Here is a 16,933-nt window from a genome sequence, read left to right as displayed (position 1 = left end):
GGTTTGTTGGTATTGTCTTGGGTCTGCCCATCTGTACTGACTAGCATTCATAAAGACTTGGGAGGAAGTAGCATCATTTCGCTTAAAAAATTGGTTCTGTTGTCATTTCCTGACCATCATTCCTATGTTTCACCATTTTTATTCAAATACTTTCAAGTTTCAAAAATGACCAGTCCAAAATTTATTCCTTTTCATAATGTTGATGTGACAATAGGAATCATTAAATACAATTATTCTTCTGTTCAGCCAATCCAATAAAAAGGTAGAATGGAGTTGAAGTTGTGATTGCTGCAATTACACAATTTAAATTCTAGCAGACAAAAATCCCTTAAATTGAGGGAACATGTTAAATTTCTGCATATTGCTTAACTTTAAAATGAAGCGTAATCATGTTTTAAAGGATTAGCAACTAAAGAAAAGCAACACTTCAAATATAGGCACAGATTTTCAAAAGCATAGTTATTGAAAAAAAATGTGGCCATTATTTCATCAAAATGAAGAGAAAGTTTCACTAGTGCAATGATTGGTTGACCTGGCCCAGAGTCCAGGCTCTAGAGCTGGGGTTGAGGAAATCATTTAGAAATTGAAGGCAAGTAGCACACCAGCTTTTGCCACTAGCCTGCATTATTTTCTTTTGAAAAAGCATTTAATGGGTAAGTTATGGTTCCCAGAGCTTTAATATGGCTACAGATTTTTTTTATTAAAAATGTCCTTATGTAGATTTATTCACCTCAATTGCTTTTGGACAGTGTTGGTCTTCAATAACTATGTGTAGCCAACACATTTCTTGAGGTTCTATGCCCAGTCCACCAAGATTATTATGGGACTCTACTGTTGGAAAGTCCATTTGACACTGAGGCATTGATAGACCTTCTCTAGAACAGCATTTTTACTCTATTTAGAAACTCCTCAGAGATGCTATAAAATTTACTTTTAAAATAAATGATAATGAAATGTCCAGGAAGATTCTTGTTTGAAACTGAAAACAAATTTGGAATCAAAAATAAAATCACTTTCTCCATTTTCACATGCATGATCCTGATTTTGGCAAGTCACAATTCAGCTTGATGCTTGGAGGATAGCTATTGAGGCCCAGAAAATTATTACAGTAATTATAGTTGAAGTCCTAAACAGAACATTTATCAGCTGCATACCAGAAAAAAACACCCAAAGTCCAGGACACAGAATAAATGAAATCCAATTTCAGCTGAATATTAGGTTGCTTTTTGTAATGACATCTTTCACTCCACTGGCAATTTTCAGAGAGGTTGGACAGCTACCAGCCCAGAATACTTTAGAGTTCACACTGAGCAAAGGATTGATAATCTGTGCTGCTAGTGCCAATAAAAACAACAGTAGTTTCACAGTGGAAAAGGGCAATGGTGGGACTTCCTTTCCTGTATATGTGAATAGTGTATCAGATTCAGTGGTTCCTTCTAAGTCAGTAAAATATGTACAATAAATGAAGCTCAAGAACAGAACCCATTAGTTAGGTTTCATGCTTTTTACTATAACCCTGTAGCATAAATCCCTTAAAGTATATAAATTGAAAAACTAGTGATAACAGAGCAAAATGCTGCAGATTAACAAAATGTTTTGTGAACTCTTCTGGTAACAAACAATTAAAAACAACACTTAAGAATTCAAAAAACTGTTACTTCCCTCAGTCCCCACCCCAATTTGTATGCTTATAACTTTTTATTCTGAAAAGTTGCCAGCAATAGATTTCTAACTTTCAGGCTTTTTGGTTGTTAACTTAAGGAACTGAAAAATTATTAAGTACAACTAATCAGAAATAAAACCTAGAGTATCATAGGAAAGAAATACCCTTCTGCCAACTACAACAAATACTCTTTCTACATGAATCACTCATACAAATATATTTTTGCACAGCAAAAAGAACTAGAATATAGAAACTTCTCTCAATTGGCTAGCAATAATATCTATTGCATTCTAATGACGATGCCAGATTCTTGATAATTCTCTAAGCAACTAATATTTGTTTAAAGAAGAAACAAACAAAAATATCAGCTCTTGATCTGATGAGTTACATAGGTTATTAAGAGGTTATTAACAAGTAAATAGGAAATGACTCACAGTTCAGCCAGAATGATTTTTGTCTTTAAGGTGAGACAAGGTAGTAAGTGGAATGGAAAACCTATCAAAAGGCATTTTTCTCCCTTTCTTAGAATTGCTACACTGACTTTTCTGACAATAAACATTCAATGATAATTATCTCTTCATTCTGTGAATCTTGTACATAAAAGAAAATTCCCTACTATGTTGATTCCTGGATTTTAATTGTTAATGCTATTAAAAATCTCAAAATTGTCCAGATGCAAAATGATCTTGATTTGTTGAAAAACTCAATGCATCTGTATAAGGACATCAAGACAAAGGAACGTGTTGATAAATCAGAGCCTCTTCCCAACTGTACTTGTATCTGAACTCCAACTAAAATATTTATAAATTGGCATTAAGGGAGCGGGAGTGGGAACTAAAGGCAAGCCATGCACAGAACTAATAACTCTGCTGTTTCCTGAATTCTCATTTCCTGAATGAGAACTACCTTCCATATTCAATCTCTTCCTAGAGACCAGCTAGGAGAGAGGTAATTAAAGTCAAATTCCAAATCACTCACTCACACACAAACATAAACTGTTGTCTATGCAAAAGCCTTGCTTTTGAAAAGTGCCACGATCCCTTTGCTATAGGGAACGGGAAGAGGTGAGACTTTTTGCAAAATAAAGAAGACTACAAAAGCAAGAAGCTTAGGAGTTACAGTTGCTCCGTGGTCCTTGAGTTTGTAGAGGACCTGGATAGTGCTGGGGGACAGGGGATCCTGGTAATGCAGCACAAGATGCATTTTGGAAGGTGTATCCATCTTCCATCTTCATGGTGGTATACTCCACGCTTGCAGAGAAGCCAGGATAAAAATTCATCTTTTGGTGGTTGATATAGTTGATTGTTTGTGGACTGTAACAGGCCCCACCAGCTTTTCCAAAGAAGCTCCCATCCTCACCAACTGGATAAAAATTCTGAGGACTACAGTAAACTTGGTGGTGGTCACTATTATAATTTTGGTTACTGCTATAGTTTTGATTGCCAGTGTAGTTCTCATGCACAGCAGCCAGTGAATGGAAGTTCCTGGTCTCACCAATACTGTAACTTTCAGGATAGCTTGGGTTTATGTCCAAATAACTATTCTGTAAAAAAAACAAGAGTTGTACTTTGCATTAAGGCACTTTTTGTTCAAAAATCCCCATATTCATTAGCCCTGAGTTCTTAAACAATAGGGATTAAAAACAGAAGAAGGTGCATTGTAATCAATCATCATTCTAGATCAAAAGCATTCCCTCTATCCAGTCATATTCTAAGTTTTATGGCAGAAGCATTTTTCCAGTTTGAGTTGAAAATGCAAGGCTTTGAGATCTTTCACATGCAAAACATACGCTTCACCGGTCAGCTATGATTTCAAGCGCCATCAGGCTACAATACCTACAATAAGGAATGAGCATCTTTTTAATGGGTGTTAAAGAGTAGGTTACCTGAGTCTGGCACATTCCTTTTCTCATCCACAGAGTTTCTTTCTGAGTTCGCTTAAACTTCATCCGTTGATTCTGAAACCATGTTTTTACCTGGAATGTGGTGAAAAGATAGGGTATCATTTGCCATTGTCCTTTTCTGGACACAAAGTCTCCAGTGGCCTTGGCTCTTGGAATACAGTAATATATTCTATCACATTTCTAGTTACTACAGAAGTATTTAAAATATGAGCTTAGAGAACACATAAATCAAGAATTTGCTTCCACTTGTTAAAACCTTAGCACTTATTGAAAATAGTAAAGGACAATGCTTCTTTTTACAAGACAAAATTAAATTGTAGAATGTACCACAATTTAATGTGGTAATAGGTTTCTGGTTTAGATGTTTTAAAAGGAGGCTGGATAAAATTCACAGCTAGAGTCTTGCTGGCTCTTAATTATCTTAGGAACCCTTATCCTTAGGAATTTCAGGCAATCTTAAGAACCAGATTCTAAAGAAAAACATGAAAAAGAATTACTACTCTCCTCTCAGAACATGTGATCTTCCCTTAAGGCAATGGTTCCCAACTGTCTGGGCACCAGGAACCGGTTCCATGGAGAGAGGTTTTTCCATGGACCAGAGGAGGTGTGGTTTCACAAGCTTCCTGCATCCCGTGGAGCCCAGTTTCGGGCATGCCACGGACCGGTGCTGGTCTATGGACCAGGGGTTGGGGAACCCTGTCCTAAGGCACCTGGCTGTCTAACAATGAGAAAGCACAGCTAGTAAATTTAGACATGTTTCCAATTCTTGTCATCATCTAATAAGAGGGGGGGGGAAATACTGGACAGGCTTATACAATGCATTTGGATGATTTTGTTATTTGCTGCTCAGGAAACCAATAGTCATTACCTACAACTAGATAGGGCCCAGTAGGTGGCAGCTGGCTTGAAGGAGCCCCAAGCTTTGCAGAAATAAAATTAGGAAAAACTGTTCAGAGGACTCAAAACTATTTGAGACTCTATCATTCTCATTTTAAAAATTCACACTATTGAAAAATGCAGTTTAGATGTAGCTATAAAAGGAAAAGAAAGCACATATGCTCAAAGATTATGGGACACCACCACCTTAATGACTGATCCTAAGAGCCTCAAGTAAAAATCTAATTCTGGAGATTTATGCTTAGGATTCAGATTTGTCTAAATTAGATGTCCTCAAGACCAATTAAAATACTTCTATATCAACCTTATTATTATATACATGCATAATATATAATTCTGTATAATACTAATTATATAATTATAATTATTTTTGTGACTTTCATTCTTGGTGACTGTCTGGATAGACAGACAGACTGTCCTCGGAGAGGGGATGGTATATAATCAAATAAGTAAGTAAATAAGTAAGTAAGTCCCTGAAATTTTCTTGCCTCAATTTAGGAAGTTTGCCATTGTCTCTCTTCCTACGACATAGGTCTAAGACAGTGCCTGACCTAAGTCACCTACTTGGCTTTTTCCCTAAGGCAAGGCTAACATTCACCTTCTCTTGGTATCTATCTTAACCACTAGGCCAAACTAACTCTTTATAATTATGGAAATATCTTGGGCTGAATTCAGGCTGTGCCAGAAGTCATTACCTGTTTGTAAGTAAGTTTCAAGGCTGCAGCCAGTTCTTGAATCTGTTGTGGACTAAGATATTTTTGGTTCTGAAATCGGCGGTGCAGTATCTCCAATTGCTCTTGAGAGAAAGCTGTGCGTGTTTTGACTTTCTTGTTTCCTGGATTTTCCTCCTTGCATCTTTGGGGTGTAGAAGTCAGCTGCGGAGAAGAGGACTGTCTGTTGGGACTGGTGGCAGAGTCGGGGGTGTAAATTAATATTCCAGAACTTGGAGAAAGATCTAGAAATCAAGCATAAAACAGCATTTAACGGCAAAAGATGACAACTTTTAAATAAATAAAATTTTAAAGCTCAGGATTGAAATGGTTGGGTCCTTGATGCTCTCCGAGGGTGATGGTTTTCTTGTAGATGTTTCATTACTAAACTACTAACATGGGTAGAGAAAATCACTAGTGTATATAAATAAGAACAAACCCCACTACCTTCTAATACTGATTACCTAGTTTGGCAATGAAACATCTGCAAAAACCCCACCAAGCTCAGAGAGCACCAGGTCCTCAAATGAAGTTAGATTATAGATATAAAAAGACGTAAATGAGCTATTTTCTCACTATGCATAAGGGATGAAATGATGTTCAGACTAAATCTAAATTCTTACATTTTTGAGATTCGAAAAATTGTGCATCCAGAATGAAAGGAATTAATTCAGCAGGATAAATCTATAGATTTAAGATTCAATAGATCTTTCGGGTCAACCTTGATCAATAAAAGTGTCAAACTCTTAAATTATATATTGGCCATGTTTCATATCAAATCATTTCACCAAAAACTCCAAATTTCTAATTTATCTTTGCCTAGTGAAATAAAAACATATTTTCATTTATTTTGCAGGAAAAATGTTCAAACGATTTCCGAGTGGACAGCACACAGTGTTCAATTAAAGAAAATAAATTCTGACTAGTGTCTTTACGTTTTTTAAATTGTAACACTGTATTTCATATGTCATAACATTGGATATTATGTATCCATTGTTTTAAAATAAACACTGCACTTTTAAGCATCAAAATTCCTAAATTTCTAAACATAACTAGTTTTACAAAGCACATGACTAAACATTAATAAGTTGAGTTTGCAAGGAGAAGGGCAGCCTATAAATCAAATAAATAAAGTAGTAGTAGTAGTAGTAGTAGTAGTAGTAGTAGTAGTAGTAGTAGTGATAGTAGTAGTTTATGAGACTAGGAAACAAGCCAGAATATTCTCTCAAGTTTGGAAACTTAATTTGTGAGCCAAACTTAAGAAAGGTACAGGTACTAAAACTACCAAGATAGAACAGGCGAGTGGGAAATCGCCTTGAGAGGCAGCTTTCCCCCCTCACGCTCCGGTTAAGCAAGGTAGGCTGGAAATTAGGGCCGACTCTTCCCGGTTTCCATCCCATTATAAGAACTCTTGGCCGCGAAGGGCCCCGCTTCAAGTCCCGACTCCCGTACCCTTTATCCCATCTCCGAACTGTTTCAGAATAAATATGGAGCTACTGGGGGATTTTACTTTCAAGGTGCGAACTCCAAAGGGGATTTTAGTTGCTTAAGTTGCTCCTTAAAAGCTCCACGCATGTTCCTTCAAAGTTCTAGTAAAGAGTTCGCGAACAATTGGGCTCATACATAGTTTTGCTCGTTTCTAATCTTTTATGAATCAGCCATGGTAATTTGTCAGCATCGGGTTATATGGAATTAGCACGATGGGGATTCAGACTCTAGCGTCTTAAAACCCGGGGTACTGTAGCCGGTGCGTTCTACTCTGGGGTGCAATCTTACATGGCTGAACCATTGGATGACTTCCCCGAATCCTTCCGAGGTGAGTAAAATGAGGACCCAGATTGTTGGGGGCGAAATGCTGACTCTGTAAACCGCTTAGAGGGGGCTGTAAAAACACTGTGAAGCGGTATGTAAGCAGAGATGAACTGCTAAGGTGGTGCGGTGACGTGTGCTCGCCCCCGTGGCTCTGAGTGCTAGCGGAGTCTAGCGCAATTCTGCTACTGCACCTGGGCAGGTAGTGCTAGCACTCAAGAGCCACGGCGGCGAGCACAAGCCGCATTTCCACCTTAGCAGCCTCTGTATAATGTAAGTCTAAATGCTATTGCTAATCAACTGTAGAGGCTCTGACCCTTCGAGAAAGGGAATGATTCCATCCAGGGCTAGGACTCGGTGCAATTATACCCCGTGGAGAGAAGTCAGGTCAAACAGTTAAGTACATTTCCACGCGTGTACTGAAAGAGCTCGCTCCCATTCCCAGGCAAGGGAAGAGCTCGCTCCCATTCCCAGGCAAGGGAAGAGCTCGCTCCCATTCCCAGCCAAACTATTCGAAGTCTTTCCCTTGGAGACTTACTTGGGTTTTTGTGAGGCGCCTTTTCCTCCACGTCACTTAAAGCTTCTGGGGGAGGGCCCCCCTCCGAACTGTGCACCGGCTCCTGCGCTTTTTTCTCTGGGGAAGGCCAGTAATACAGCTCATAACCCATTCCGGGGACTGAAACTCTGGAAGGGTAGGTTTGATAAGCAGTATTTATGGCCAGCGGGACATTCATGGGTGGAACGCAGAAAACTGCGGTAAGACCTATGGAAGCCCCGCAGCCTCCTCGGGGTACCTTTTATTGGCCCGCCTTACGGCAGACAGAACTTTCCGAATCATTGTCATGTTAAAAGTAGCCTAATTGACTGGGAGTGGCCAGGGTAGAACCTGAGTGGTGGGGAGGGAGGACGGGATGGAGAGAGAGAATCGCGGCCTACCATTCAAGGTAGGTTGACTTGGCTGTTAAACATCAAATAAGCCATTTTATGAACGTGTGAACCTGGCCAGAATGGAATTAGGGATCAGGTAGCATTGTTTTTGCTTCTTGGAAGGGGAAAAAACTGACTGAAAATATTTCTGAAAAATTTAAAGAAAAAGGCTCCTTTAAATTAACTGGATATGCTGATAACTTCACACAAGTCTAGGTGATTTTATTGTAAGAGGATGAAAGGAGTTTGCTTTTTTCTGTGATGCTTCCAAACTCCACAGTCTTAACTTGTAGACCTCCCCTGTTAATGAGGTGGTAAATAAATAGTCCTTGGATTTCTAATTCAACCCAAAGTAGCCAATGGCTGTCACCTTCTGTGGCTCAGATACACTATGATTGTTTGAAATTACAGTAACTATTTGTGCAACATGTGAAGCAAAAAGGAACAAACTATATGCAGTTGTTGGCTTAATGTGATTAGTCTTAAGGACATTTTAACCTGAATGGATTTGGTTGGTTCACTTGGCAGCGTTTGTTAAATCATTTAGATTTAGTTAAGTAGGCCCTGTACTTGTCTGTTATTAAAACTATATCATGGAGATGTGGCATTTATGTAATTGCCTGTATCTGTCTGTCTCTCTCCTGAAGTTTGCACAGTCCCAATTTACTATCATTTGGGGGAAATGTGGCTTTTTCTGAAGACCTAGGAGGAAGTTTATGGCCCTGAGGCAATACTGAGATTTCGTTTTTTAGTTCTCCACCTTTCTTTCCTCAAAATAATTGGCTAGCAAAATAGATACTGATTATTTGTTTTATGGATTTAATACACTTGATTAAGGTGACTTGTAAAGGGATGAAAGAAATAAGTGCATGCTGCCATTTTACTCTCATTTCATGCAACTCTAATTATTTTTTCTAAAGCTATGTCTGTAAGCTGGGTTTCCAAGAGATGACTTTGCTTTTTGTGTTTCAAAAAGGTTCTGTACACATCCATATTTGTATCCAAAACAATGCATTTTTCTGTGTTTGCCATAAAAAAAGCAGTAATCAGAATCACTTTAAATACTTACATTTTCTTCTACTTTAAAGGGAAGTTATGGAATGAAATAGTCAAATAGGAACAAAAAATGAATTTTGGTTTAAGACAATATTGTTTGGTATAGTAAATGAGTTAATTTACTGAACTGTTCTAAGATCATAAATTAAAATACTGATAGTTGTCAATGATGGTTGTGATGTGATCCTATATCATATAAACTTTAATTGAATGACCACATTTTCTTTTTAATACACAGCAGCGATCTACATTTTACTGCCATTCTGCTACACCAGGGGTGTCAAACTCAATCATCACTGTGATGTCACCTGACATATCTGGACTTTTTTCCCCTTCACTAAACCAGGCGAGGGCAAGGCCAGCACAGTCTGTGGGTTGTGAGTTTGACATCCCTGTGCTATATTTTTTAAACTGTTTTCTGTATTGTAAATGCTTCTGCAGTTTAACCTAGAGAAACCTAGATAAAATCATCATCATTGTTGTTATTGATCACTGCACAGTGAGCCAGATATTCAGACTGGGTTTGGCATTTTTGTCTACCTATTGAGTCCTTATCAAAGATCTGGAATAAGCAGATCTGGATGTTTGACAATGTGACAGATATTGTCACAGAATGGCAACAATTCCAAGCCACCTTCTGCAATTGACTGATGGTGAATTTGTCAATGCCAATGGTATTCAAGTGATGCTCCAGTTGTTTACGGATTGCACCCAAGGTGCCTATTACTATTGGTACTACCCTTGCTAACCTTTGCCACAGTCATTCTATTTCTATTTGTAGAGCTTTGTATTTTGTTATATTCTCCAATTCTTTCTCTTCTATTATACTGTCTCCAGGCACTGCCACATCCACTATCCAAACTTTTTTGTGACTTTCTCTATTTTATGATTATACCAGTTCTTGTTTGCAGAGATGCAAAGATCTTCCGTTGTACCATTGTTGCTATTTTGTTATGCTGTAGTCAGTCTGGGTAATATCCTTGCAACAACTTACCAGGTGGTCCATTGTTTCTTCAGCTTCTTTGCATAGGTGGCACTTACTGTCTGTTGCTGTCTTCTCAGTTCTGGATTTGTATGCATTTGTCCTTAAGGCTTGGTCTTGTGCAGCCAGAATTAATCCTTTCTTTAACTTTATTGCTCTTAGCCATATCATCATCATCAACATCAACATCATCAACAACTGAACTATTAAGTAAGTGTAAGTAATCAATTATGTTCAAAGTATTCCAGGTAGAGCTATTGCATTTTAGTGTACATAACTGCATTTCATCACAATTTAATTGTTTAAATGCTTTAATAAATCAGTATTTAAACTAAAACTATTTATTATGATCCAGTATTTGAAGGGCTGCCAAAAATAGGGGGTCAAATTATTTTCCAAAGCACCAAAGAGCAGGACAAGAAACAATGGTTAGAAATTAATCAAAGAGAGAAGCAATCTGGAATTAAGGAGAAACTTCCTAACATTGAGGACAATTAATCAGTGGAACAACTTGCCTTCAGAAATAATGGGCACTCAATCAATCAATCACTTTTAAGAAAAGTCACTTGTCTGAAATGGTATAGGTTCTCCTGCTTGAGCAGGGGTCTGGATTAGACGATTTCCCTTCCAGCTCTATTCCTAGTCTGTTCCTACAGTATTTCTATTCTGTTCTTATTCTTGATTCTGTTCTATGTTCTTGTACAGCAATATTGCAGATGCGCCCATGTTTCAGTGTGGTTTTTGTTTCTATTTTTTAAAAAAAAAACGCACCAAAACACGGGCACACCTGCGTCTCCACCCGCGATTTTGCTATCTACACAGTTGCAGTAGCAAAATTGCGCTGGACTCTGCTACCACTCAGAGCTATGGGGACGAGCACACATCACTGTTCCACTTTAGCAGCCTATCTCTGCAGCCCACTTTATCACACACACACCCTAATACTGTTACTGAATTGTAGCTATATCTGATTGTTGACTGTAGTAAAGGATCTGATTTGATTTTGAAGCGTGTTGTCAACATTACCAAGTAGCTTTTACAGAGATTGTATCTAGCTGGGTTTGGGAGTGGGGGAGTATTTTTAAAGCATCCACTAAGTGTAAAGTTTAGTGAGCTTTCTTTTTCTCACATTAGTCCTCTTTTGTGACCTAGTCTGCTTTTCATTTCCTGGATGTATCCTTGCTTGTACTGAAATCTTCCTTAAGTTTTCTGTGTTTAATTTTTGCTGCCTTCCAGTTTTCTCTTATTAGAATTGTTTGCAATCAAGCTTTATTTAGGAACTCCAACCTATCTTGTAATTACCAGGTCATAGTCTTCCCATTATAGTGTGCTAAAATGTTCTTTTTACATTTTCAGCTAATTGTAAGTGATCAGCCCAGGTGGTTGTGGTGGTAATAATAATAATAGGAATTATAAGGACCTTGAACTGTTTACTGGTGGAGGAGGCAGGATCACATAGGTGACAATCATAGAACATAGAATAATAGTAATAGTAACAGCCAGCAGTGGACTACAAGCTGGAACACTAAATTGCGCTCGCCGCCGCGGCTCATAAATTCTTGCGGGACCAGTGCAATTTTGCTGCTGCACCTGTGGAGGTAGCAAAATCATGCACGGAGCCGCAGGTAAAACCTCACCGAAACACGGCTGCAATTTTGCTACCTCCACAGGTTCAGCAGCAAAATCGCACTGGTCCCGCAAGAACCTACGAGCTGCAGCGGCAAGCGCAATTTAGCATTCTGGCTCGTAACCCATCGCTGGTTATATGGATCCTCCTCAATTTCATGTCCTCTACCCAGAGGCTTGGGAGTTCTATGCTTTGTTTCAGTTCTTTGGCAGGATTTCCCAATGTCTGCTACCTCAGCCCACTGATGGTAAAAGGTGGAGAAGCTTCTTAGCTACGTTTATCATATTATCTTTACAGATTTTACAGACAGATAAATTTTGAACTGTAAAAGAGCAACATTGCTGCAGGATCAAAATTAAAACTTAAGCAGAAGGAAGGTTGACTCAGCTGGTAACTCTATGGCAAATTGAGCTGCATGCTGCTTAAACAAATGGAAAAACTTATTTTACTTCTACTTTTTGCATAGAGTTGCTAGGCTGAGTCAAACTTCCCACTGCTTTTGTTTTAATTTTCCCCCTACAGCATTATTGCCTCTTTTGCAACTCAAGATTCATTTGTCTTTCCTGGGCTTTCACTATTTAGAGCTGTCCAATTATGTCTATTCATATGAATACTAGGTTCCCCATGTGCACTGGGAGAAGCTGGTGGGGGAGATAACAAACTTTCCTTCCTATTGAAATCACAGACAAATCACAGATATGAAAATGATGCCACCATTGAGAGATTTGTTAGTGGCCATAGACACCACCTCAGTTAAATTTTAGCAAAAGAAGAAGGTGCTTATGGCAGAAGAGCAAAGGGGTCATTCCCTGCTTCTTCTTCTCTTGTCAGATTATTCACTGGGAAGAGATTTGGGGAGGGAAGCTAGAAAGATTCTTGGATCACCATACTATTTTTAGAGGGAGATGCATATGTCCTGTTTGTTCTGTCTACTAAATTTGTGTCTTTATTTCATACTGCCCTGATTATTAAACTGTTAAGTTCATAAACAAAAGCAACTTCCCACCAAAAATGCTACCAATCACCAAGATATTTATTTCAGAAGAAGTTCTTTTGCGGCCAGAAATAATATCTGCTGTTAAATATGACAACACCTCATTCCATTATCATAATATGTTACATTGGAGAGTACATAAAATGCAGCTTTCTTTGGAGTGGCATCACTAATATGATGGGCTGTCTCCATTATGAAACATTTAACTAGGAATAGGAATAAGCTGAGTTTGATTCATCTTCCTGTCTTAAAGTACAGGGTTATTGTTTTTCCCTGCTAATGGGCAATTTTGCATTCTAATCCAACCAAGATTTTTTTTAATTAAAAGCAAAATATAAAATGGAAATAATAAGCATCAGAAGCTGATGTTGAGGTTAATGAGAGATTTGAGATTATCTGGTTTTAAATAATCTATCAAATACTGGAAAATTAGTAAATCATATATACATTTTTAGCTAAAAGCAAGTTTTAAAATATGGGATTTACTTTTATATCTATTATAATTTAATGAATAACCCACAGTCAGGTTTACATTAGAGATTTGCATTAAAGATTTTCAGTTTGTCCAGTCTCTTATATGCCTCTGTCTCATGGAGTACCATAATTTATCACAGCTTGGGCTGGAGAGAACCATCCATGAGCAGTTAACAAATACTTGAGTCTCAGGCTCCTTTGCTCACATAGCTGTTCTCCATTTGAATAGAAACCTGGAAGCCCGGGAGGTCAAGTACTGTGGAATGGAAGTGGATGACCATGGTCTGGGACTGAAGGAAGAAAGCCATTTGCCTGCTTTTGTTATATGACTTTCCTGGGGTAGATAAGATAAAAGTAAAACAGAGAATGTGGCACCTAGGCTTGCTGGCTAGGTTTTTGTTTTGTTTTGCTCTTTGTACTGTGCTCTCCATTTGCAGTTGCAAGGTAGCTCCCAAGACAGTCTGTATCAGTTCAGTTTCTGTATGTTTTTATATACTGTATTTACTTGTTTTTCTTCCTATTGCTCTGACAGTATTGAAATAAGCTTTTTTTCATTTTGGTGCCCTTAAGATTGATAACCCTATCATTCCATCCATCACAGAAGTTATGATAACTTATTTCTTTTTATGCAATTTGCTATAAAATAATAAAATTATCTACTGGACACATTATATAAAACCCCAGATCTCTAGAGAAGGCTGTAATACTGAGAAAGGTGGAAGGGGAAAAATAAAAGAGAGAACAAACAGCAGAAAAATGGATGGACTCAGTTACACTTGGGATGAGGGTGCCATTTGACCTGAAGAACCCAGGTAGAAACGTGAGCACGGAGAAAATCTATTTACAGTATGTGGCTGCAAAGAATTTACACTGACTTCATGGCATATAATGAAATAAATATATAAAAACTGTTTTATTCAGCACAGACCTTGGGCAGCAATGCAATATTTAAAAATGCAATATCACATGGAGCTAAACATGACTAGGAGAAGAGTATCACACGACCAAGGCAGACTACATGCCAAATGGGCACAATACCATCTGATGACATTGCTTAACATTAGGAGTGGAAATGAGACCTGTCAAAAACCCCTGGTTGGGGTGGTGTAGGGTTTCCTGCTTGAGCAGCAGGTTGGACTTGATGACCTGCAAGGTCCTTTTCAACTCTAATAATTAATAAATAAATAAATAAATAAATCTTATGGAATAGACAAAAATAGCAATAGGATTGAGACTTATATATCCCTTCATAGTGCTTTACAGCCCTCTCTAAACGGCTTACAGTGACAGGATATTTTTCCCAACAATCTGGTTCCTCATTTTATTGACCTCAGAAGACTGAGTCAACCTTGAGCGGATCAGGATCAAACTGCTGGCAGTTGTCAGAGAAAGTCTGCAGTACTGCATTCTAATTACTTTGCCACCAGGGCTCTCTACATATTTAGAGACATCAACTTTGAATGTTGTGGTCTTGGGGGAGGAGCTGATCTTGCCTCCCACCCGGTCTGCTCATGTGTTGCTGCTTGTTTCTTCCCTGGAGCTCTGCTGCTGGGTGCTCATTGCTATTTCTTTTGGTGCAAGATCAACAGGGATGTACATCCTGCCTATGTATGGGTATGGGTACAAGAGCTCCAGCTCTGAGATTCTGCACACTTAAGTTGGTTTTACACCCTAAGTATTATTTTTAGGCATTGCTACTGCTTATTGCTGCTTGCCCTTCTTTTGGATTTGGACACCCAATTCTCTTAACAAGTTGCTGAAAGTTGGCATCAGCCTTGCTAGCATAATGCAGACCTGTGCTGCCCCCTTTCAAAAGTCAAAATGACTGATAGCTGCAACATGTATATATGTGTGAGCATTGTTCCCGTGAGCCTTTTGATGCCACGCTCTATTTCATCCAGTGCTCAGACATGCAGCTATGGTGACTTGCTATTTCCATCACATGAGCATGTGAGAGAGCATTCAGAACAGCAAGTGTGAGAGTAAGTACCGTGAATGATCTTCATCTGCCTACCCTTTGCTACCCTTCTTGCTGGCAATTGTAAGCAAGGCGCTATCCAGTTGTCTAGTGGAAAAATGGGAAAATAGATGAACAGTTATCCATGTGTCAAAGTTTGTCAGTGACTGCAATGTCCACCACTGCTGTTCATCACACATTGCTGATAGTAGAGGACAACAGCCAATAGGAAAGGTTGTTCAGAGATCAGAGCAAGAGTGATTCCTGAGTGAAATGTATATAAATGAGTCAACAATATTCTTCAGGAATGCTTTGCTATCCCATACCACTCTTCATCTTCCCTGTTTTCTGTCTGTGCATATATAGAGAGCCACTTGGCTGTGCCAAGTTTTGCATAAGTATGGCAAGCATATGTAGGAGTGAGGTTATTTCTGTTCCAGGCCAGAAGAGTTAAGTTGTCCTAAGTATCTCAGTTGGAAGTACAGATAATCCTTGATTTACAATCATTTATTTAGTGATCATTTGAAGTTACAACTACAAGTGACATATGAGAATTTCTCACATAATCATTGCAGCACCTCCAGGGTAACAAGATCAAAATGTGGGTGCTTGGAACTGGCTCATTTTTTTTGCAGCATCCTGGGGACATGGATTTATTTTTTACAATTTTCTGACAAATAAAATCAATGGGGAAACTAGATTCACTTAACCGCCATATTACTACGTTAATAACTGGAATGATTATCTTAACAACTGTGGCAAGAAAGGTCCTAAAACGGAACAAAATTCACTTAACAAATCTCTTGCTTAGCAGTGGAAATTTTGGGCTCAGGTGTGCTTGTAATAGAATAGAATAGAATAGAATAGAATAGAGTAGAATTTTTATTGGCCAAGTGTGATTGGACACACAAGGAATTTGTCTTGGTGCATATGCTCTCAATGTACATAAAGTAAAATATACATTTGTCAAGAATCATGTGGTACAACACTTAATGATTGTCATAGGGGTCAAATAAGCAATGAAGAAGCAATATTAATAAAAATCTTAGGATATACGCAACAAGTTACAGTCATACAGTCAACATGGGAGGAAATGGGTGATAGGAATGATGAGAAAAACTAGTAGAATAGAAGTGCAGATTTAGTAGAAAGTCTGACAGTGTTGAGGGAATTATTTGTTTAGTAGAGTGATGGCGTTTGGGAAAAAACTGTTCTTGTGTCTAGTTGTCTTGGTGTGCAGTGCTCTGTAGCGACGTTTTGAGGGTAGGAGTTGAAACAATTTGTGTCCAGGATGTGAGGGGTCAGTAAATATTTTACCCGCCCTCTTTTTGACTCGTGCAGTATACAGGTCACTCGTGCAGTATACAGTAGACAATTACCTCTATTCAGCATTGTTTAACATTAATCTGCTAGCTCAGATGACAGAGTACAAGGGAGCAATTAGGCTAATAAAACATATCAATTTACAATTGTGAAATGATGCTTAGGTTTCGTTTCTTAACCTGTTTTCCTAAAGTATGTGGTAATTTAGGTAGCTTATGCTTCTTGACCAGAGATCACTGCTTTTAGATCCTGAATTTTTTTAGTCAGATTTATTAAGATGTGATTCTGAGTGTACTGACTGGCACAAAGCTGATTGGGCATCCAACATGTTGCCTGCATTACTTTACATTCACTAACCTTGCTATCCCACTGGTTTGTGCCTTTCCCCTTTGTTTAACCCTCCATTTCACTAGATATTTCTTGAGTATTGACTGCACAGTGCTCAGGCTTTATGGATCTTGCCTGAAGTTTCCCAATCTATGCATTAGCCCTTGCCCAGACTCTATCAAGGATACCATTGGCTCGGGCCTTACAATATTTGATCTTGGTGATTATGTAGGGCATAGTTGAGTATGGCTAGAACAAGAGATAGCCTGCATCTAGTCTTTAAC

The 16,933-nt window shown here is 38.5% G+C and overlaps 1 protein-coding gene across 1 annotated transcript; it reads right to left on the bottom strand.

The window, feature by feature from the left end:
- Positions 1-1,489: 1,489 nt before the first annotated feature.
- LOC139161978 (homeobox protein NANOG-like) lies at positions 1,490-7,923 on the bottom strand. The gene is made up of 4 exons (XM_070741865.1): positions 7,521-7,923; positions 5,159-5,418; positions 3,549-3,638; positions 1,490-3,206 (listed from the first exon to the last, which is right to left on the bottom strand). Exons 1-4 carry the CDS (start codon positions 7,714-7,716, stop codon positions 2,772-2,774), a joined length of 981 nt encoding a protein of 326 aa, XP_070597966.1. The 5' UTR covers positions 7,717-7,923; the 3' UTR covers positions 1,490-2,771.
- Between the last annotated feature and the right edge of the window lie 9,010 nt (positions 7,924-16,933).

The sequence above is a fragment of the Erythrolamprus reginae genome, chromosome 2 (genome assembly GCF_031021105.1).
Source record: "Erythrolamprus reginae isolate rEryReg1 chromosome 2, rEryReg1.hap1, whole genome shotgun sequence".
NCBI classification, from domain to species: Eukaryota; Metazoa; Chordata; class Lepidosauria; order Squamata; family Dipsadidae; genus Erythrolamprus; species Erythrolamprus reginae.
This window is presented reverse-complemented; position numbering and strand designations above follow the sequence as displayed.